Source organism: Chiloscyllium plagiosum, unplaced genomic scaffold, assembly GCF_037043375.1.
Source record: "Chiloscyllium plagiosum isolate Xiang-an unplaced genomic scaffold, Cpla_swu_hap1 HiC_scaffold_47, whole genome shotgun sequence".
In the NCBI taxonomy this organism is placed as follows: Eukaryota; Metazoa; Chordata; class Chondrichthyes; order Orectolobiformes; family Hemiscylliidae; genus Chiloscyllium; species Chiloscyllium plagiosum.
The window spans coordinates 9,478,364-9,500,845 of NW_028270185.1; the positions used below are offsets into that span (position 1 = coordinate 9,478,364).

Consider the following 22,482-nt stretch of genomic DNA (forward strand, 5'->3'; position numbering starts at 1 on the left):
CAATATCCACCCAGATCCATCTCTCTCTCTCTCTATGTCCCAATCTCCACCCAAATCCATCGCGCTCTCTCTCTATGTCCCAATCTCCACCCAAATCCATCGCTCTCTCTCTATGTCCCAATCTCCACCCAAATCCATCGCGCTCTCTCTCTATGTCCCAATCTCCACCCAAATCCATCGCTCTCTCTCTCTGCCCCAATCTCCACCCAAATCCAGCTCTCTCTGTGTCCCAATCTACATCCAAATCCATCTCTCTCTTTCTCTCTCTCTCTCTCACTCTCTGTCCCAATCTCCATGCAAATCTATCGCTCTCACTATATGTCCCAACTTGCACCTCTCTCTCTTTCCCTCTCTATGTTGCAATTCCACCCGATCCAACTTTCTCTCTCTATGGGCCATCTCCACCTAAGTCAATCTCGCCCTGTCCCTCTATGCCAATTCAGTCAAGAACTGGCTTTATCACCAACTCCAAATCCACCCAATATCCAACTAATTCATTCACTATTTCTTCAATCAAAACCCATCTTTGCTTTTCTCTAACTTTCACCCGAGCCCCACTTTCTCTATGACCCAATCTCCACCCAAATCCATCGCTCTCTCTCTCTCTATGTCCCAATCTCCACCCAGATCCATCGCTCTCTCTCTATGTCCCAATCTCCACCCAAATCCATCGCGCTCTCTCTCTCTATGTCCCAATCTCCACCCAAATCCATCGCTCTCTCTCTCTATGTCCCAAAGTCCACCCAAATCCATAGCTCTCTCTCTCTCTCTGTCCCAATCTCCACCCAAATCCATCGCTCTCTCTCTCTATGTCACAATCTCTACCCAAATCCATCGCTCTCTCTCTCTATGTCCCAATCTCCACCCAAATCCATCGCGCTCTCTCTCTATGTCCCAATCTCCACCTAAATCCATCGCTCTCTCTCTCTGTCCCAATCTCCACCCAAATCCATCGTTCTCTCTCTCTCTCTATGTCACAATCTCCACCCAAATCCATCGCTCTCTCTCTCTCTATGTCCCAATCTCCACCCAAATCCATCGTTCTCTCTCTCTCTCTATGTCCCAATCTTCACCCAAATCCACGCTCTCTCTTTCTCTATGTCCCAAACTCCACCCAAATCCATCGCTTTCTCTCTCTCTCTAGGTCCCAATCTCCACCCAAATCCATTGCGTGCTCTCTCTCTATGTCCCAATCTCCACCTAAATCCATCGCGCTCTCTCTCTCTATATCCCAATCTCCACCCAAATCCATCGCTCTCTCTCTGTCCCAATCTCCACCCAAATCCATCGCTCTCTCTCTCTATGTCACAATCTCCACCCAAATCCATTGCGCTCTCTCTCTATGTTCAAATCTCCACCCAAATCCATCGCTCTCTCTCTCTGTCCCAATCTCCACCCAAATCCATCGCTCTCTCTCTCTCTCTCTATGTCACAATCTCCACCCAAATCCATCACTCTCTCTCTCTCTCTATGTCCCAATCTTCACCCAAATCCATCGCTCTCTCTTTCTCTATGTCCCAAACTCCACCCAAATCCATCGCTTTCTCTCTCTCTCTAGGTACCAATCTCCACCCAAATCCATCGCTCTCTCTATGTCCCAATCTCCACCCAAATCCATTTTTGCTTCTCCCTCTCACTTTTTCTCTCTCCCCGCTCCAATCTCTACCCAAATCCAACTTTCTCTCTCTATGCCTGAACCTCCCACCAGTCCCAGCTCTCTATCTTGTGATGTAATCTAACCAGGAGCCCATCTCCCAGCGGATAATTGTCCCTCATGTGCTCCAATTCTCTCCCAATGTCACCCTCACCTTTGTGAAAACTGGCAGGTCGGACACAGAGTGGAACCTAGAATATTGGTGGTGGGGTGGGGAGGGGAGGAATTTGGGTACTGCCTCAGGAGAAGGTGCCAATCACTTCGGACTGAGAAGAGGAAGCAAAGAAACCTCTTTGCTGAAAGGTTTGTGAATCTTTCAGGTTCTATACCCAAGGAGGTGTAGGTACTTTGTTGTTGAATAGATTTACAGCTGGGGTAGGTAGACATTTGGCCTCTCAGGGAATGGGCAGGAAAGTGGAGTTGAGTTTTGAAAGGCAGAGCAAGTTCGAGGGTCTACACTTCCAGTTCTGGCGCGAAGATCATAAAGACATAGAAGCTGAAATAGGCCATTCAGCCCATCGAATCTCAACTGCAATTCGATGAGACCGTGGATGATGTTTATGGGAATGAGATCACAGTGTAAGTCTGAAGTCCATCTCTGTTATACTCAAACAGCGCTACTTCCCATCACTTTTCCAGTTGATGGCTTATGAAGAGCTTTTGCCCGAAACGTCGATTCTCCTGCTCCTCAGATGTTGCCTGACCTGCTGTGCTTTTCCAGCAACACACTCTCGACTCTAGTCTCCAGCATCTGCAGTCCTCACTTTCGCCTGCACTGGAAGGGACAACATTAATGGGCCTATCCCTGAGTTGGCAAGACAATTGCCAGCAGCAGGTTTGTTGCATCAAAATAACCCAGTTTATAAGGGAGTTAAAAATCAACCACATTGACACTGGATTGGAGATACTTAGGGACCAGACTGAGTAACGATAACAGTCCAGGGTCACCTATCAGATACAAATGTTTTTACAAGGGTACAATAAAGCTATATAAGCTGAATTAAGCTCTCAAACAGTCTCTAGTCTGTCTCAGTGAAAATGCTCCTTTCTCTATGGTGGTTGTTTCAAAATTGCACTTATCCATTAACATAATAAAGAGAATTGGAAATAATCTATTACCAGTTAAACAGTGCAGCCTCACAAGGAGTGAAAAAAATTAACTTACCGATTTAAAAGCTGCCGAGACAAGGTTCGAGGGGAAGACGTTCCTGACAAAAAAAAGGGGAAAAATAAAAGAGAATTAAAAAGACTTGCTTTGCAACTTTCCAAACTCCTTGTGCTCTGGGTCACATCAGCCCCGACAGCAATCATCAGTCAGAAAAATAATTGACATAGACACACCCAGTGCAGCACAGAGACAGTGCAGCAATACCATTATGTAGGGGAGATGCTAAACTCAGCCACCATCTTGTATCCCATCATTGGCCAGAACCTGAAGGGTACCATGGCAGCCATTTTTATTCAGTCTCCCATTTATCTAAAAATGGAATATTACAAGCACACAGATCTTAACTCAATCACAACCGAGCTTGGAGAAGGATCTGGTTATAGATTATTTTCTGATCAACCCCATTGAGACACTCCCTCTGGAGCAAGTGGGATGATGCATGTCTCCTGCCTCAGAGGTGGGGCCATTTCCACTGCAACAGCCAAGAATTTCAATATGGTCTTTTGAGAACCCAATTTAAATTAAACCAATCAAAGTTAACTGCATTAAAGGGGCACAACACAACCACAAGGTTCAAATGAAACCTAAATAAAGTTTAAATTGAAATGGCACTATGGCAAGATATCACAGTCAAATCGCTCTCTTCTCTTCCATCCGTCTCCTCAGCCCTATCAGTGGGGGCCACATCCTCCCAGCCCAAGAACACTGTGGGCGTAACCATGGCGACGTAACCATGGTAGAGGTGCAAGCTGTCGGATACAACAACTCCCTCCGCAGCTCACTTCCTGGACTAGTTGACTGAAGAGTCTCTGGATCTGTTCAGATGATGTCCAATTAGTGCCCCACACCTGCATTTTATTCGACACAACATCATGTCTCAGGCATCACTTTAGTTGCATAAAAGATTCAATGGCAGCTCAAAATCAATTTAAAAGCAAAATGCTTTTGCATTAAAAAAAACAATTGTGACTGTGCCTATGACATTTGTAAGAACATAACAAGTAGGAGCAGGAGTAGGCCTTCTGGCTCCTCCAGCCTGCTCCGCCTTTCAATAAGATCATGGGTGATCTTTATCATGGCCTCAGCTCCACCTACCCACCCATTCACCATAACCCTTACTCCCTTTACTGTTCAAAAATCTATCTTCACCTTAAAAATATTCAATGAGGAAGCCTCAACTGCTTCATTGAGCGAGGAATTCCACAGATTCACAACCCTCTGGGGGAAGAAGTTCCTCTATCAACAAACACATCTAGTTAGACCCCATCTACCACCGCCTGAGAAAAGGAACCGGAAGTGACTTCACCACCGGAAATAACATCACCACAGGGAATGACATCACCAACCAAAAGAAACTCAAACATACAAATAGAAAGCAGGAATTTTCAGCATTGCTTCGCCTGAGGACCACTGAAGATGGTACCTAGTAGGGTAACGAAACGTCTGGAAATGAACCTTGCAGCTCAGTGAGCAACCTACATCCAAAACCCCGACCTGAGCTACAAATCTTCTCAAACCTCACTAATTCCTCCTAAGCACAGTCCTAAATCCGCTGCCCCTTATTTTGAGGTTATGTCCCCTAGTTCTAGTTTTACCCGCCAGTGGAAACAGCCTCCCTGCTTCCATCTTATCTACCCCCTTCATAACATTGGTGTATTTCTATAAGGTTCCCTCCACATCCTTCTAAATTTGAATGAGTATAGTCCCAGACTACTCAATCTCTCCTCACAAGCCAACTCTCCCAACTTTGGAATCAACCCAGTGAACTTCCTCTGCACCCCCTCCAGGGCCAGTACACCCTTTCTCGAGGAAGGAGACCTAACATTCTCTTTCACACTATCACATTTACAGGACCGTGCTGCACACAAATGGGCTGCCTCGATTACAAAAATGATGAGACTACAAAAAGAGCTTCATCGCACGAGAGAAGCTTGAGAAAGTCGAGATTGTGAAAGGCGCCACGTGAATGAAAGATTTTCCCACACAAATTCTGTTTTAAAAGGCTTCAAATTTAAAACACTGCCTGGTAGATTCCCTGTAACCGTGGGAATAGGTTTGCAATTTTGTAGCAGGCACAGAATAAAGAAAAGCACCCCCCATGGCCTCTACATGAACACTGAAAACAGGAGAAAAAAATATTAAAAAATGAGAATAAAAGACAGGTTACCAGAAACAGACAGAATGGACAAGCAGCAAAAATCCAGGCTAAATGTACCAAAGAAAATCTCTGCATGTGTCAGACCTTACCTACCGTTGGAATCTTTGGATAGACAATCAGGAGGCCAATGAAAGGGCAGTGCTCTGAAAGCTTGCGAGTTCAAACGAACCTGTTGGACTATAACCTGACGTCATGCGACTTCTGACTTTGTCTACCCCAGTCCAACATTGACACTTCCACATCTTGAGAGATATGGACTTAATGCAGGAGACAGAAATCGATCAGCCACGGGCTAGGAAGGTGTTACACATTCAGTGGGCTGAAAGGCCTACTCCAACTCCGATGTTAACAGTCACAGGAGACCATATTTTTAAAACTAGGCCAATGGGCAAAAGTGGACTACCAACAACAACTTGGATTGACGTGGCATCTTTAACAACAGTAAGATGGCGGCTCAGTGGTTAGCACTGCTGCCTCACAGCGCCAGGGACCTGGATTGGATTCCACCCTTGGGCAACTGTCTGTGTGAAGTTTGCACATTCTCCCCGTGTCTGCATTGGTTTTCTCCGGTTTCCTCCCACAATCCAAAGATGTGCAGGTGAATTGGCCATACTAAATTGCCCATAGTATTAGGTGCATTAGTCAGAGGGAAATGGGTCTGGGTGGGTTGGTGTGGACTGTTGGTCGAAGGGCCTGTTTCCACACTGTATGGAATCTAGTCTAATCTCAAGACACCCCAAGGCACTGGACAGGAGTGTGCAGAAACAGAATTGGACAGTGAGCCAAACAAAGGAGATGTCTGAGCAGATATGCTGCCAATTCTGTTGGATTTCAGTGACATTTCAACTTGTGTTTGCAGAAGACTGGCATAAATTATGCAATCAGCATATATATTGATTCCATGTGTGAACGAGAGAAAATAAGTGATAGCTCCTTGAAAGTGGAGTTGCAGGTAGATAGGATAGTGAAGAAGGCATTTGGTATGCTTTCCTTTATTGGTCAGAGTATTGAGTACTGGAGTTGGGAGGTCAGGTTGCGACTGTACAGAGCATTGGTTAGGCCACTGTTGGAATATTGTGTGCAATTCTGGTCTCCTTCCTATCGGAAAGATGTTGTGAAACTTGAAAGGGTTCAGAAAAGATTTACAAGGATGTTGCCAGGGTTGGAGGATTTGAGCTATGGGGAGAGGCTGAACAGGCTGGGGCTGTTTTCCCTGGAGCATTGGAGGCTGAGGGGTGACTTTAAAGAGGTTTACAAAATTATGAGAGGAATGGATAGGATAAATAGACAAAGTCTTTTCCCTGGGATGGGGGAGTCCAGAACTAGAGGGCATAGGTTTAGGGTGAGAGGGGAAAGATATAAAAGAGACCTAAGGGACAACTTTTTTACCCAGAGGGTGGTACGGGTATGGAATGAGCTGCCAGAGGAAGTGGTGGAGGCTAGTATAATTGCAACATTTAAAAGGCACCTGGACGGGTATATGAATAGAAAGGGTTTGGAGGGATATGGGCCGAGTGCTGGCAGGTGGGACTAGATTGGGTCGGGATATCTGGTTGGCATGGACGGGTTGGACGGAAGGGTCTGTTTCCATGCTGTATATCTCTATGACTCTATAATTGGTCATAGAAGATTTTGAACAGAAGGAGCAATAGGTAGCGAGATTGAGGAAGACAATGCAGAGCTGAGAGCCTGACATTGGAACAATTAGAATCACTGATAGGTAAAAGAGCAGTGTTATAGAGAGAGAGAGAGAGAGACAGAGAGAGACTGGGCTGAAGGAGATTACAAAGGGAGGGAGGGAAGATATCAGAAAATAAGGAGGGGATTTTTAAATTCACACTGTTGCTGAACTAAGTGCTACCGTAGGTCAGTGAACACAGCAGTGATTCGTGAACGGAATGTGCCGAGATAACCAACAGGATTCTGGATTCGTTTGTTCAGATGTATTTCAGTTCAACGTCCAAGCGGGTGCCCGGAATGTCAGGAAGAGATCTTTCAAGGCTGCCAATCAGCTGACAAATTGCTTCTTGACCTCTCCAGGTCAGGGTCACCTAGAATTCCGGAACACAAAAGCCAGGGAAAAGGGGAGGTGGAACAATGAACAAAACCAAACGGCTTCTGAGAAACCAGTCAAGGAATCAGAACTAGTTCTCGAAAAACAAAGTTCATGACTGTGCTGATTGGTAAAATAAAGACTTTAGGGTGTAGGTTTGCTCGCTGAGCTGTAGGTTTGATATCCAGACGTTTCATTACCTGGCTAGGTAACATCATCAGTGGCGACCTCCAAGTGAAGCGAAGCTGTTGTCTCCTGCTTTCTATTTATATGTTTGTCCTGGATGGGGTTCCTGGAACAACAGCTTCGCTTCACTTGGAGGTCGCCACTGATGATGTTACCTAGCCAGCTAATGAAATGTCTGGATATCAAACCTACAGCTCAGTGAGCAAACCTACACCCTAAACCTCAACCTGAGCTATGAACCTTCACAAATCTTGCATAAAAACTTTATTTACATGAAAGGCCAAAGGCAAGAAATCAGGAGGGGGAAAGAGAGAAAGGGAGAGTGAATGGACAGAGAGAGTGAAAAAGACACACATAGAAAGAGAAAGAAAGAGAGAGAGAGTGGGGAGAGAGAAAGCAGAGGGAAAGAGAAAGAGAGAGAGATAGGGAAAGAGAAAGTCAGAAAGCATGGGAGAAAGAGAGAGAGCGGAGAAAGGGAAGCTAGAGCGAGAAAGATGGAGAGAAAGATAAAGGGCAAAAGAGAAAAATGGGGAAGAAAGGGAAATAGAGATATAGAGAGAAAAAAAAACAAAAGAACAAAGGTGAAAAAAAATCAGAGAGCGAGAGAGAGCATGCAAGTCCCAAATAAAACAGCGTTATGTATACACAAATGGGGAAAGAGAGAGACCGGAATTTTATCACAAAAACTGTCAAAGTGTGGGCTGCAGAGATTTATTTCCCTGTGCCATTCCCGCTGCTGAATTCCAGGAATGTCTGTCCGGAATTTTTTGCAACAGTTAAAAATGCAATTTTCCAGCTGGAAGAACTCAGTATGAAAGATAGCAGGGCATCCACTCACAGCACACTCACAGCATGTAGTCATCAGCCACTGCCCGAATAAAACCACAACTCACTGCTCAGATGTTTCGTCTCAGCAAGGAGAGACTGGTAATGAGAGGCTGCCCACACATTTCCTGCATTGTCATGATCTTGCCTCAGGAGGTGCGCCTCGGAACAAGATGCTAAGCTGTCATTGGAGCTGGTATCGGAATCATACATACCTTCTCACATTGCAACATGTCACTAGTGAGAGATTGGTGTGCCTGTGTTGTTGGCACAAACGCACTTGCCCCCGCTTACCGTGCCACACTGTACCAGCTTCTGTGCAGTAGAGACTGGGTTTGGGTTCTCCAGGAGGCCATTCAGCCCCTCAAAAAGGTTGCAGCTGCTCTCTCTCTCTCTCAATGTCATATAATTGCCTGTGCCTCAATTTCCAGCAGAAACCAGTCAAGCCCAATTCTGGAAACTTCCACCGGCTGTCAGCATCCACATGAAGAACCTTGAAGATACATCTTCAGGAGTCATAGACAACAGAGAGAAAGGCCCTACAGCCCTTTGGGTAAGCACTGATTAAAATAACTACCTGACTAATGTAAAGAAATGCAGATGATTCATGAGAGAGGTGAATGGGTCAGGAAGAACATCCCATTTATAATCCCACCAACACAATAACCCTGTATTTCTCATGGTTAACCAACACAGCCAGCACATCCGCTGGGCACTACAGCATAGCCAATTTACCCTAACCTGCACATCATTGTGACTGTGGGAGGAAACCTCTGCAGACATGGGGAGAACGTGCAAACTCCACACAGAGAGTCGCCCGATGCTGGAATCGAACCTGGGTCCCCTGGCGCCGTGAGGCAGCAGTGCTAACCACTGAGGCACCGTGCTGCCCTTCAGAAGAAAATTTGCTGTTTGTGGAACGCGGACAAAAGGAGCACAGGTTCCAGAATTCAGGGCAGCTTCGACCCTGACAAGAAAGGGGATCAATCAGACCAGGAACGGTTGTGAAGGTGGTCCATGATAGAGCCCCTCAAAATGGAGTTTAAAGCCAGATCAGCAAAAAAAGGATTTTCTTTCATTATTTTCATTCTCGGGATGAGGGCGTCACTGGCTAGACCAGCACTTTATGCTCATCCCTAATTGTCCAAAGGCAATGAAGAGTCAACCCCATTGCTGTGGGTCAAGATTAGAGTGATGCTGGAAAAGCACAGCAGGTCAGGCAGCATCCGAGGAGTAGGAAAATCAACATTTCAGGCAAAAGCCCTTCATCAGGAATTGCTGTGGGTCTGGGGTGACATGTAAACCAGTCCGGGTAAGGATGGCAGTTGCTTTACAATTGCAATCCCTTGTGAAGTTCAATCATTTTAATGATATTTGATGACCCACCATGTTTTTTTAGATTATTTACAGTGTGGAAACAGGGCCTTCGGTCCAACAAGTCCACACCGACCTGCCGAAGCGCAACCCACCCAGACCCATTCCCCTACATTTACCCCTGCCCCTAACACTACGGGCAATTTAGCATGGCCAATTCACCTGGCCTGCACATCTTTGGACTGTGGGAGGAAACTGGAGCACCCGGAGGAAACCCACACAGACACAGGGAGAATGTGCAAACTCCACACAGACAGTCACCCGGGGCAGGAATTGAACCCGGGTCTCTGGCGCTGTGAGGCAGCAGTGCTAACCACTGTGCCACCGTGCCGCCCATTAAAGTCATACCATGGTTGAGGAGAGTGGTCGATCACAGTTTATTAATTATGCTTGGGGGGGTGGGTCAGTCAGCTCAGCTGGCTGGACAGCTGGTTTGCGAGGCAGTGATGCTAATAGCATGGGTCCAACACGGGTTGAGGTGACCGTGAAGGATTGTCCTTTGCCTGAGGTGTGGCACCTCAGGTTAAACCACCACCGGTCACCTGTCTGTAACGAGACAGCAACCCCATGGTCTGGTTGGGGTTCACCTTCTTTCTGTATAAGCCATGTTAATTCTGAGCATTAGAAACATTTTGTACATGGATTGTAGCTTGTATTTCTGTGTTAATGTTGGATTGTGAATATTGCAGTTGTCTGTTCATAGCCGTGGGATCAGGCTTTATTTTTCTCAGGAAGTCGGTGTCTCAGATTTTGTCTATTTTAAAGGTTACTGCTCCCTAATCAGACTGTAAAAACAAAATAGTGACAGGCTGCTCCAGGATGGTAACAGGGGACATGCAGGATGGAGTCAAAACTGGAAGGGTACTGCCATAGAAAGTAGTGTGGGAGGAGGCTTACGTGGATTGTAAACAGAGCGCCCAGCAATAAGCCAAATATTTGTGCTGTCAATATTACACACTGAATAAAAAAGCTTTTGCTGTCTCAGATGTCACTTACAGCAATTTCGGTTTGTCGTGGCTTTAATCTTTAATTCTTGGAGTGTTGGCAAACGTATCCTAATGTACACTCTTCCTCATGCTCCAACATAGCAGCTACTGCAGCAACACTGAGTCACCTGCTTTACAATCACCCTGCCATTATCTTTACAATCACAGACCTGCTTTTTCACTCCCAGGAATATTTACTGACACTCCACCCTCTCGGTTTCCTTCCTCTTGCCTCTCCTGACACCACCATTACCAGCTGGGATCCCAGCGTGGCATTGCAGAATGGTGACAGGGTGGCCATTCAGCCCCACGCGGTCTCTCTGCAAGAGCCAATTCCCTGCCCCATGTCCCACTCACCTGCAAATTTTCCCTCTTCAGCTAATTACTCCAATTCTCTCTTGAATACCCCGACCAAGTCTGCCTTTATTGGTCAGTGATTGAGTATAGGAGTTGGGAGGTCATGTTACGGCTGTACAGGATATTGGTTAGGCCACTTTTGGAATGTTGTGTGCAATTCTGATCTCCTTCCTTTTGGAAGGATGTTGTGAAACTTGAAAGGATGTTGCCAGGATTGGAGGGTTTGAGCTATAGGAAGAGGCTGAATGTCTGGGGCTGCTTTCCCTGGAGCGTCAGAGATTAAATGGAGTAATAAAATTCCTTTAATAAATTGTTGATAGCCATCAGATTGATTTCTCAATTTTAGAAAGATAACCTTCCTGTTGTGTCTTAAATCTATTCGACTGCACCAATGACTTATTAAAGACACAGGTGTGGCTGGGTTAAACAAGGTAGGAAAGACTCTGTTGGCAAGTTTACTGTTGTCAAACATCTGTCATGTCTGCTACAGTATATCAAGATCACTTTTGGATGTCAAAATCCTATTGAGTGGACAGGTCAGTAAATACTTAACCAAGGTCGAACGTTGGGGCTTTGGAATAAAATTCCATTGTTCCATTTCCCTCTGCATCACAGGAACTGGAGGGAAGGAGCTAAGGAGTCACATATTGTGTCGCAGGTTCAGGTCATATTAGCTGTGACACGTCATGGTTTCACGCAAGTATTCAACATTCCAGCTTGACTGTTATCAAGAAAGGGTGAGTTCAAAATCAGAAGCAGATTCTATTACAAGATACTTGCTTGAATTCCTGCTATTTATGGAATGAGCATTTCTCTCACGTCACAGTGACAGTAATATTGTTCCGGCAACATCAGAATGATTCCCAAATTAGTCTAGATTCTTTTATAGAGACGTGACACACACACATTTCATGCTCTCTTTTGCTGCCATTTGGAGTTGGGCATGCAAGCTGCCGTTGCCCCCCCCCGTGCACACGGTATCAGCTGGCAGTGCAAAGTCAGAGATGCCGGCATATTAAACCTGCTACCCTCTCAGGTGGGTGCAAAAACATCACAGAGCACCCTATAGCTAGGGGAGGTGATGGCCTAATGGTATTATCGCTAGACTGTGAACCATGAGACCCAAGTAACTTTCTGGCACCCGGGTTTGAATCCTGCCATGGCAGATGGTGGAATTTGAATTCAATAAAAATCTGGAATTAAGAGTCTAATGATGAACCATGAATCCATCAACGATTATCAGAAAAAAAAAACATCTGGCTCACTGATACCCTTTAGGGAAGGAAGCTGCCAACCTTACCTGGTCTGGCCTACATGTGACTCCAGACCCACAGCAATGTAGTTGACTCTTAACCGCCCTCTGGGCAATTAGGGATGGGCAAGGAATGTTGGACCAGCCAGTGACACCCACATCCGTGGAAGCTTAGAGTCATAGAGATGTACAGCAGGGAAACAAGACCCTTTGGTCCAACTTGTCCATGCCGACCAGATAACCCAACCCAACCCAATCTAGTTCCATTTGCCAGTCGCCTATATCCCTCTGAACCCTTCCTATTCATATACCCCTGAAATCACACCAATTGAATTAATTAGAATTAGCTTTACAGTCATGTATTCAAATGGGTACGGTAAAAAGTCGCTACTTACGGCGCCATTTTGGTATACAGTACCTAGTTTTCCTCAGTGTCACTGCGTCAAAATCCTGGAACTCCCACCTCAAGGGATACAGCACCTTCCAAATCCATGACCTCTACCATATAGAAGGACACAGGCAGTACATCCATAGGAATACCACCACCTGCAAGTTCCCCTCCAAGCCACTCACCACCCTGACTTTTATTTTAAACAATTGTTTATGAAGGACATGGTGGTGAGTGGCTTGGAGGGGAACTTACAGGTGGTGGTATTAGCCTGCCTACTGGAACCGGTACAGTCCTTGGGTTTGAGGTGTGACACCACCCTATAGGCACCATCAACTGATGCAATTGGTGAGGAATCAGAAGTAACCCTTACCCCCTGAGATGAGGAGACTGCAAGGGTTTAAAGTAGCCAGCATTTGCTGCCTGATTTACCATCATGGACTCGACCGGCTGAACAGCCTCTATCTACAATCAAGCTTTAGAGAGTCAAACTAGCCCAGAAACAGCAGCCAGAGCCTCAAGAACACATTGGCTTTTGGAACCTGGGGACCATCTGATAAGGAAATGTTAGTAAAATTACCAACATTAACTCGATCAAACAGCCACGTCAGAAAGCAGACAGTCTATATATAGATTAACACAGGAATATGAAACCAAAATGTTTTAACCACGACAAGGCTGCGTGACTAGAGAACACAAGTTTCTGGTGGCTGAAGTCAAGATGCCCCTGAAAGGCTCCACGGTGATAAAAAAAATCAGATTAATAAAGTTTATTTCCCTGTAAACGACTGTTAAAGTACTGAAACATCGTTTGACAGATTTAAAAGAACTGTTGACCAAATTTTAACGTATAATATTTACTTGTTTTCACTGGTAAATTGTTCTTAATCCACACCAGCAGGATCAGATTCTGCTGCAAGGTGGCAAGAAGTTCATCCTTAAGGCAAATTTCCACACCCTTGAGACCGTGCAAGAGTCTTCACAGAACTAGGAGCAGGAGAAGTCCATTCAGTCTCTTTAGCCTAATCCGCTATTCAATATGATCATGTCAGAAGTCACAGGCCACTAGGTTATAGTCCAACAGGTTTATTTGAAATCACAAGCTTTCAGAGCGCTGCTCCTTTGTCAGGTGAAGTTACTGTCCAACAGTAAGCTGGTGTCACGTAACTTCTGCATTTGTCCAACACAGTCCAACACTGGCACCTCTCCATCACCAATACAATCATGGTCCATCTCAGCCTCAACTCCAGTTTCTTGCTCAATCCTGCAACCCATTACAAATCAAAAGTTGGTCTATTTCCTCCTTAAATTTATTCAGTGTCCCACACACTCTGGGATCGTTAATTCCACAGATTCATGACCCTTGATGACATGTAATTTCTCCTCATCTCTGTTCTACAGCTGCTTAGGCTAAAGTCTGATCCCTCATTCTCCAGTGCCCTAAAGGGGAAACATCCGTTCTATCTCTACAGAGTGCAATCACTATTGGTACCTAGATTGGCGAGCTATAGTAGACCATTCAGCCCATCGAACCAACTGCAACTTCCAATCAGATCATGACTGGTGTCAACCATTTTTTTAAAGCATCTTTGCCCGACATCTGTTGCTACCCTGATCCAACAAAAGGAGGCACAAGGTAAACAGCCCAGAAAACAATGATCATCTAAATCTTCAACTAATGTAGCAGGATGTTTTAGGGCTACCAATTAAGCTGGCCTTGGGGCATCTCTAGGAATTTAAGTATAACCTACAGGCTACTGCTGCAAAGAGAGCCCCCCCAAGAAAGAAACTTGAGGAGGCATCAAAGTGTGTGTTTTGTTTTGTAGAAAAACCCCGATTTACTGATGATAAAAATACAGAGCTTGAATCATTTGGTCTTTTCTCAACCAGGAGATGCAGAGCAGAATGTCTTTCCACCTGGAAACCATAACAACTGTCAGTAGGAGTGGGGCAGTCAGTCAGGCAATGAAGCCTCCAGGGACACATACAATTAACGTTGGCACCTGACAAAGGGAACGATGATCTTGGCTTCATGTATACTGGGGAGAGACAGGTTTGCAGGGACCAGCTCAGTGCAATGGACAGAATGGCCTACTTCCATTCTGTTCAATTTGAATATCTCATCCTACAGGGGAGCAGATTTGAGAGATTTTCCATTGATCCAACAAGACACGTTCCTTGCATTTAGTGGAGAGGATTTGTTGAGATTTCACTTGAGCAATATGAAGAGACATTTCTTGAGCGTCTCTGTTGAGTTAGGAGATGCGTACTTGTTTCGTTTGGTTCAGCAAATAAACTTTAGATTGAGTAAAGGTCGGTTCCAGGACCAGCCTTCACCCAGTGACGAAGGGGTTGCATGGTGGCTCAGTAGTTCGCACTGCTACCTCACAGCACCCGACTCCAGCCTTGGGTGACTGTCTGTGTGGAGCTTGTACATTCTCCCTGTGCCTGCATAGGTCTCCTCAGGATGCTCTGGTTTCCTCCCAAAGTCCAAAGATATACAGGTTGGGTTCGATTGGCCAAGCTAAATTGCCCATAGTGTCCAGGTGGGCTAGGTGGGTTAGCCATGAGAAACGCAGGGTTACAGGGATAGGTCTGGGTGGGATGCTCTTCAGAGGGTCAGTGTGGACTTGAGGGGATGTATGCTCCCACTGTAAGGATTCTATGAACTGGCTCTCTGATTAGAATAAGGAAATCATCAATCCTTTTTACACTGCCAACTGAATCATCCCGAAATTTTTTTCTCGCAGAGGATGGCACACCTATGGGATTCTTTACGGCAAATGGCTGTTGAGGCTAGACCATTAAATATATTTAAGCTGAGATAGACAGGGTTTTAATCAGAAAGGGAGTCAAGGGTTATGGGGAAAAGACATGAAAGTGGAGTTGAGGATTATGAGACCAGCCATAATCAGGCTGAATCACTCAAAGTAGATTAGATTAGATTACTTACAGTGTGGAAACAGGCCCTTCGGCCCAACAAGTCCACACCGCCCCGCCGAAGCGCAACCCACCCATACATTTACCCCTTACCTAACACTATGGACAATTTACCATGGCCAATTCACCTGACCTGCACACCTTTGGACTGTGGGAGGAAACCGGAGCACCCAGAGGAAACCCCACACAGACACGGGGAGAACGTGCAAACTCCACACAGTCAGTAGCCTGAGGCAGGAATTGAACCCGGGTCTCTGGTGCTGTGAGGCAGCAGTGCTAACCACTGTGCCACTATGCACTTGAAATATCATAACCTACAAGACCATAGACCAAGCAATGAAAAGTTGAATTTTTAAAAAATCATTCACGGGATAAGAGCATCACTGGCTGGGCCAGCATTTATTGCCCAGAGAGCAGTTAAGAATCAATGGCATTGCTCTGGGTCTGAAGTCACGTATAGGCCAGACCAGGTAAGGATGGCAGTTTCCTTAGTGAACCAGATGGGATTTTCCCTGAAAATTGATAACGGATTCATAGCCATCATTAGACTCTTTATTCCAGACTTTTTTTTGGATTCAAGTGCCACCATCGACCCTGGTGGGATTTGAACCCAGGTCTCCAGAACATTATCTGGGTCTAATAGTCCAGCACTAATACTATTAGATTAGATTCCCTACAGTTTGGCCCAACAACCCTCCGAAGAGTAACCCACCCAGACCCATTTCCCTCTGACTACTGCACCGAAGATTATGGACAATTTAGCATGGCCAATTCACCTAACTTGCACATCGTTGTGACGAAACCAGAGCACCCGGAGGAAACCCACGCAGACACGGGGAGAATATGCAAACTCCACACAGTTGCCCGAGGCTGGAATTGAACCTGGGTCCCTGGGGCTGTGAGGCTGCAGTGCTAACCACTGAGCCACCGTGCTGCCCCATTAGGCTGATGCCTTCCATCCAGGTTAAGGGGATTAAGCTGCTGAGCTTGACTTTGTCCACGCCTAGCTCTCTCTGTGCTTTTTAACGTGTTAACCGGGGCCTCTTGCAAACACTTACTTTGTCATAAGACAGGATACAACAGCCAGAACAGTCTACAACTATCCCCCCGTAGCCCAGGGGCAGCGGTCTTCAAGGTTTGAAATTATGAGTGAGTTTGACACCAACAGCAGGAAGAACCAGTCTGTTGTGAGGCTAGGTTTCCTAGTGCTGATCTTTCAAAGAAAAGCCATGACAACAGTAGCTCCTGATTTCAGTAATATTTGTTTACATCTCCATCCCCACACCATAAGCACACACCATCAGCTCACAGTGGACCTGCAATGAATAAATCAAACAAGCAATCAGGGTGATAAAATGAAGAACTATGCTTTCTGGAAATCAGAACCAAAAGCAAAATTGCTGTAGAAACTCAGCAGGGCTGGCAGCATCTGTGCAAGAAAACAACAGAGTTAACATTTCGAGTCCAGTGACCCTTCTTTGGAATTTTTTCCACATTCGCTCCTGAGATTTTCCAGCCCTTTCTGGTTTTGTTTAGATTAACAGAATGGCTGTTCCTTCACAATAAACTCTTATGTTTTAAAAAGAACGACTGGCATTTAAAGGAGTGCTATTCCCAGCCGCTGGATGTCTGCAAACACTGCAGACGCAGTCAACTAAGCACTCCTTGAAGTGGAGGGAACGGAGCAGCAAGTTTGTGCACAGCAAGATCCCATAAGCAGCAATGCAACAATGCACTGATGCTTTTTGTGGTGTGCGATGTCCATTCGGGGATAAATATTGCTGAGGACTCCTGGGTTAACTCTCCTTCCAACATACAGCTGTAGAATCTACTTACATCCATTCAAAAAGGCAGTTGGGGTGTCGGTTTAGCGTCTATATCTAAAAAGTGCACCCCATCCTAGTACAACACCCCCTCAGTACTGTGTTAGAATATCAGCCTGAATTAAGAAGCGAGATCTGAAAACCATAACCTGCTGACTCAGAGGTTAGAAATCTACTTGGTCATAAAATTTGGCCTTAAACTGACTACACCAAGCCCACGTTACTTTATGAGGAAGTAACTAAAGACAAAAAAAACAAAAATTTGTTAATGAATACATGTTCAGATAACCTAGAAATGAACCATAAGAAATATAGCAACGAGGGATGAGTTGTATCGGTTTGGAACATCCTGCCAAAATACTGGTGAAATCAGAATCCGCAGTAATGTGGAAAATCAGATTAGGTATACAAAAAGTGTGCTTTGAGTACTCGGAGTCATAGTTTCAAATTGGGGGCATCACCATCTGAGGCAGAAATGACAAAATATATTGTCTCTCAGAGGGTCAAGAGGCTTTGGAACTTTCTTTCTCCTTCGGTGGTGGAAGCAGTTTTTGAATTTTTCTAAGGCCAAGATGGATATGTTCGTGATAAACAAGGGAATGAAAAGTTTATTCAAAATCCCAGCATGTGGAAGTAGGCCATTCAGCCAATCGAGTCAACGCTGACCCCTGCCTGTCAAAGGTAGGCAGGAATGTGACTTGGAACTATGTCTCTGATCCTGGGTTAAAATTCTGGAACTGCCTTCTAACCCTGTGGGTGGTCTATGAAGACTGCTCACCACATCTACTCCAGGGGCAAGTGGGGATGAGCAATAAATGCCCTAGGCCTAGCCAGCGATATCCACATTCCCTGAACAAATATAAAGCGTGGAGTTGAGTTCACAATCATCTTATTGAATGGAGGGACCAAGTGGCTTACATAACACAGATTTAGGCAGAAGTAGGCCTTTTGGCCCTTCAACCCTATTGCATCATTCGATATGATCCTGGCTGATCCTCTCTCACTCAATGCCATACTCCCTGTATGCCTTTGTTGAGTCACCACAAAGTTACCAGCCCATAGGGGCTGCTCTCCCATAAGAGAGAGAAGCGACTGGTGGCGATTTACCTGAGGGCCACCAGAGCTCAGGTGAGGGAAGAGGTTGAGAAGGAGAATCCTTCACAGTAACCTCAAAGTGGTGATAGGAATTGAACCCACACTGCTGACATCATACTGCTCTCCAAACCAACAATCCAACGCCCTTTGATACCTTTAAAACCTAAAACAAAATCTCTGATTATTGAATATATTTCGCAACGATAGGGAGAGGGCTGAACAGGCTGTTTTCCCTGGAGTGTCGGAGGCTGAGGGGTGACCTTACAGAAGTTTATAAAATCATGAGGGGCACGGATAGGGGGAATAGTCAAGGTCTTTTCTCTAGGTTAGGGGAATCCAAAACTAGATGGCATAGATTTAAGTTGAGAGGGGAAAGATTGAAAAGGGACCTAAATGCTAGGTTTATTTCCCTGCAGAAGGTGGGGTGTATGGAATGAGCTGCCAGAGGAAGTGGTGGAGACTGGTACAGTTACAACATTTAAAAGGCATCTAGATGGGTATATGAATAGGAAGGGTTTAGAGGGATATGGGCCAAGTGTTGGCAAATGGGACCAGATTAGGTTAGGAGTTGGACTGAAGGTTCAGTTTCTGTGCTGAACATCTCTATGACTCGACTTCCACAACCTTCAGTGATAGAGAGGTTCACCAACATTTGAGTGAAGACATTTTTCAATATCTCACTCCTAAATGTCTAGCCTGAGACTGTGACCCCTGGTTTCAGACTGCCCCAACCATGGGAAACATCCTTCCTGCATCTAGTTTGTCCAGCCTGTTTTGAAATGTATAATATTCTCTCAGATCCTTCCTCATCCTTCTAAAGGAAGGTAAAAGGAGACAAGGTAAAGTTGTCATAGTCCCAGAGGGCTAGAGGGTTTTGAAGCTGGTACAATTACAACATTTAAAAGGCATCTGAATGGGTATATGAATAAGGAGGTTTAGAGGAATATGGGCCAAATGCTGGGACATGGGGACAGGAAGGACTGCAAATGTTGGAAGTCAGAATCAATAGATGTGAAGCTGGAAAAGCACAGCAGGTCAGACAAAATCCGAGGAGCAGGAGGGTCAACGTTTCACACTGAAACCCAAGGGTTGACTTTCCTGTTCCTCGGATGCTGTCTAACCTGTTGTGCTGTTCCATCAACTGACACAGGGAAGTAAGGACTAGGTCAGATTGGCGCAGATGAGTTGGACAGTAGGCTCTGTTCCTGTGCTGTATGACTCTAACCAGATGGCCTCCTTCTTTAAAGACCGTAATTTCCCCACCCACATGGTTGAAGATGCCCATCCCACCTCAGCCCTCGAAACCCCCCCTCCAACCGTAACAAGGACAGAATCCCCCTGGTGCTCACCTTCCACTCTACCAACCTCCGCAAAAACCGCATCATCGCCACCCACAAACGGACCACACCACCAGGGATATATTTCCTCTAAACCCTATCTGTTTTCCTCAAAGATTGTTCCCTCCGTGACTACCTGGTCAGGTCCACGCCCCCCTACAACCCACCCTCCCCGCCTTGCACCTTCCCCTGCCACCGCAGGAATTGCAAAACCTGCGCCCACACCTCCTCCCTCACCTCTATCCAAGGCCCTAAAGGAGCCTTCCACATCCATCAAAGTTTCACCTGCACATCCACCAATATAATTTATTGTATCCGTTGCTCCTGATGCAGTCTCCTTTACATGGGGAGACTAGACACCTTCTCGCAGAGCGGTTTAGGGAACATCTCCCTAAATTGATCCCGCACCAATCAACCCCACAGCCCCGTGGCCCAACATTTCAACTCCCCCTCCAAACTCTGCCGAGGACTTGCAGGTCCTGGGCCTCCTTCACCGCCACTCCCTCACCACTGACGCCTGGAGGAAGAACCCCTCAACCCCAAGGCATTAATGTGAACTTCACCAGTTTCCTCATTTCCCCTCCCCCTACCTTACGCCAGTTCCAAACTTCCAGCTCAGCACCATCCATATGACCTGTCCTACCTGTCAATCTTCCTTCCCACCTATCCACTCCACCCTCCTTTCCGACCTATCACCACCCTTCCTCCAGCCACCGACTGCATTCACAACTACCTTCTCCCCAGCCTCACCCCCCTCCCACTTATCTCTCCACCCTCCCCGGAGGCTCCCAGCCTCATTCCTGATAAAGGGCTCATGCCTTAAACGTCGATTTTCCTGCTCCTCTGATGCTGCCTGACCTGCTGTGCTTTTCCAGCACCAGTCTAATCTCCAGCATCTGCAGTCCTCACTTCCCTCTAACCGGAGTGTCAGGCTAGGGGAGAGGATGAGAAGGACAGAATTTCATGGTAACCTCAGCCAGTGTGACAATTGAGCCCATCTAGCTAACCCACCGGCATGAACAGCGCCTTTCAAAACGCCCCGCCTCCTCCCCCCCAAAAATAAACATTTGCTGCTGTTGCAATTCGGAAGGACGGGGAAAGGGACGTCCGAAGGCGTTTGGAGGGGGAGGGGAGGGGAGGGGAGGGGTGGAGTGTGTGAGAGCATTTTCAAAGAATTGGCGCCCACACATCGCCTTTTCAACTGGGCTGCTGTCTCAGTGACCGTTCCAGTCAGACAACCATCTTTCCTCTTCCAACCACGTGGCAGATTGCATCAGAAAATGCTCACAGGGGGCGTGAAAAAAAATCACCTACAGGCAGACAGACACTCCTGTACAATGTGGGCAGGAAAGGTTAGCATTGAAAACGGAGAGAAACCTTTAAAACTGTGAAACATATGGTCGAGAAATTCAAAACTAAATTAAACCTTTCAGAAAATGACCTCCATCACTCTTTCCCCCAAGCCTCGATACCCACTTTCTTAAAAATAAAACTTTGCTGAAATTGTGCGTTCAGTTTTCTGCTCAACTATGTAACTATTTTAATCAGAACTGGTTGCAATATCTATATTTTTTAAAAAGAAGTGGGGGTGAAACATTTACCTTATAAGATCCAGAAAGGAATCGGTGACCTCTTTAGGATCCGGTAGTGTATCTTCCAAGCCCGGTAGCTCAGGGTTGGCTTCGGCGCCGTCTCCGGGCTTGACGATAAAAGCCATGCTCACCCCGATGGCCGAAGCGATGAGGGTGGTCAGTAAGAAGAACAGCATCGCCCAGCCGCCCAGCTTGCCCAGGGCTCGGGGGTCGAGACTGGCGGCCCCGGACACTAAGCTGCACACCACCAGCGGGATGATGATCATCTTCAGCAGCCGCAGCAGCAGCTCTCCCGGGAAGGAGAAGTAGATAATCTGGACCCTGTTGAGGTGCAGGTTTCTCACCGACAGGCCGATCGCTACGCCGGTGATCACCCCGATCACGGTCAGGATCACCAGGAGGTTGGAGCTGATGCAACCCTTGATTTTCCTCATCTTGCTGGCGGCCTCGGGCTCCCTGAACGATACATTGTCACCGCCGCTCGATACATTGTTGCCATCGTCTGATACTTTGTTACCATTCGCAGTCTTCTCAGAGTCCGAGTAGATGTTTCCATTCGAAACCCCCTTCGGACAATCGCTGCTCAACGTGGCCATGATTCCTTCGTAAATTCACTTCTCCCTCCCTATCTCTCACCAGTTCAGGCCAGCGGAGTTTATTCAATTGGGAAAATCTACTTCTGGAAACGCTCTTGTTTGCGCGCGCGAGGTAGAAATTGACAGGAAATGTTGTTTGAAACTGACTCGTTCCGTGGGACGGACGAGGTACACATTGCAAAGGGCGGTGGGCGAGCTCGTTCAATCACGATAGGAGCGGAAATATAGCAACCAATCCCTCGTCTGCATAGATAAAGGTCCCTCTACTGGCCAGGAGTAAGCAGAGAAGGGGAGAGAGATATATACAAACGCACACAGTTTTTTTTTTCAAATCCATTTACAGAGTGTGGTCCTTTGCTGAAGGGGCCAGCATTTGTTGTCTCTTCAGCTGGTGATGGCGAACTGCTTTCTGTAGCCCATCTTGAACATAGAACATTACAGCTCAGTACAGGCCCTTGGTCCACGATGTTGCGGCGACCTATGGAACTAATCTGAAGCCCATCTAACCTACACCACTCCATTTTCATCCATATGTTTATCAAACGACCATTGAAGTGCCCCTAAAGTTGGCGAGTCTACTACAGTTGCAGGCAGGGCGTTCCGCGCCTTTACTACTGCCTGAGTAAAGAACCTACCTCTGACATCTGTCCTATATCTATCACCCCTCAATTTAAAGTTATGTCCCCTCATGCTAGCCA

At 46.3% G+C, this 22,482-nt stretch overlaps 1 protein-coding gene across 2 annotated transcripts in view; it reads right to left on the reverse strand.

Annotated features, from left to right (window-relative positions):
- Positions 1–21,993, reverse strand: part of slc1a5 (solute carrier family 1 member 5) — a 33,244-nt gene extending 11,251 nt beyond the window's left edge. The window contains exons 1-2 of one of the 2 annotated variants that reach the window (XM_087984088.1): positions 21,198–21,993; positions 2,820–2,862 (exon numbers count right to left, since the gene is read on the reverse strand). In XM_087984088.1, coding sequence (XP_087840214.1) covers positions 2,820–2,862; positions 21,198–21,784 — 630 coding nt within the window. In that variant the 5' untranslated portion in view covers positions 21,785–21,993. The remainder of the gene's footprint in view (positions 1–2,819; positions 2,863–21,197) is intronic. The other variant, XM_043680875.2, reaches the window with a different exon arrangement.
- Positions 21,994–22,482: the final 489 nt, after the last annotated feature.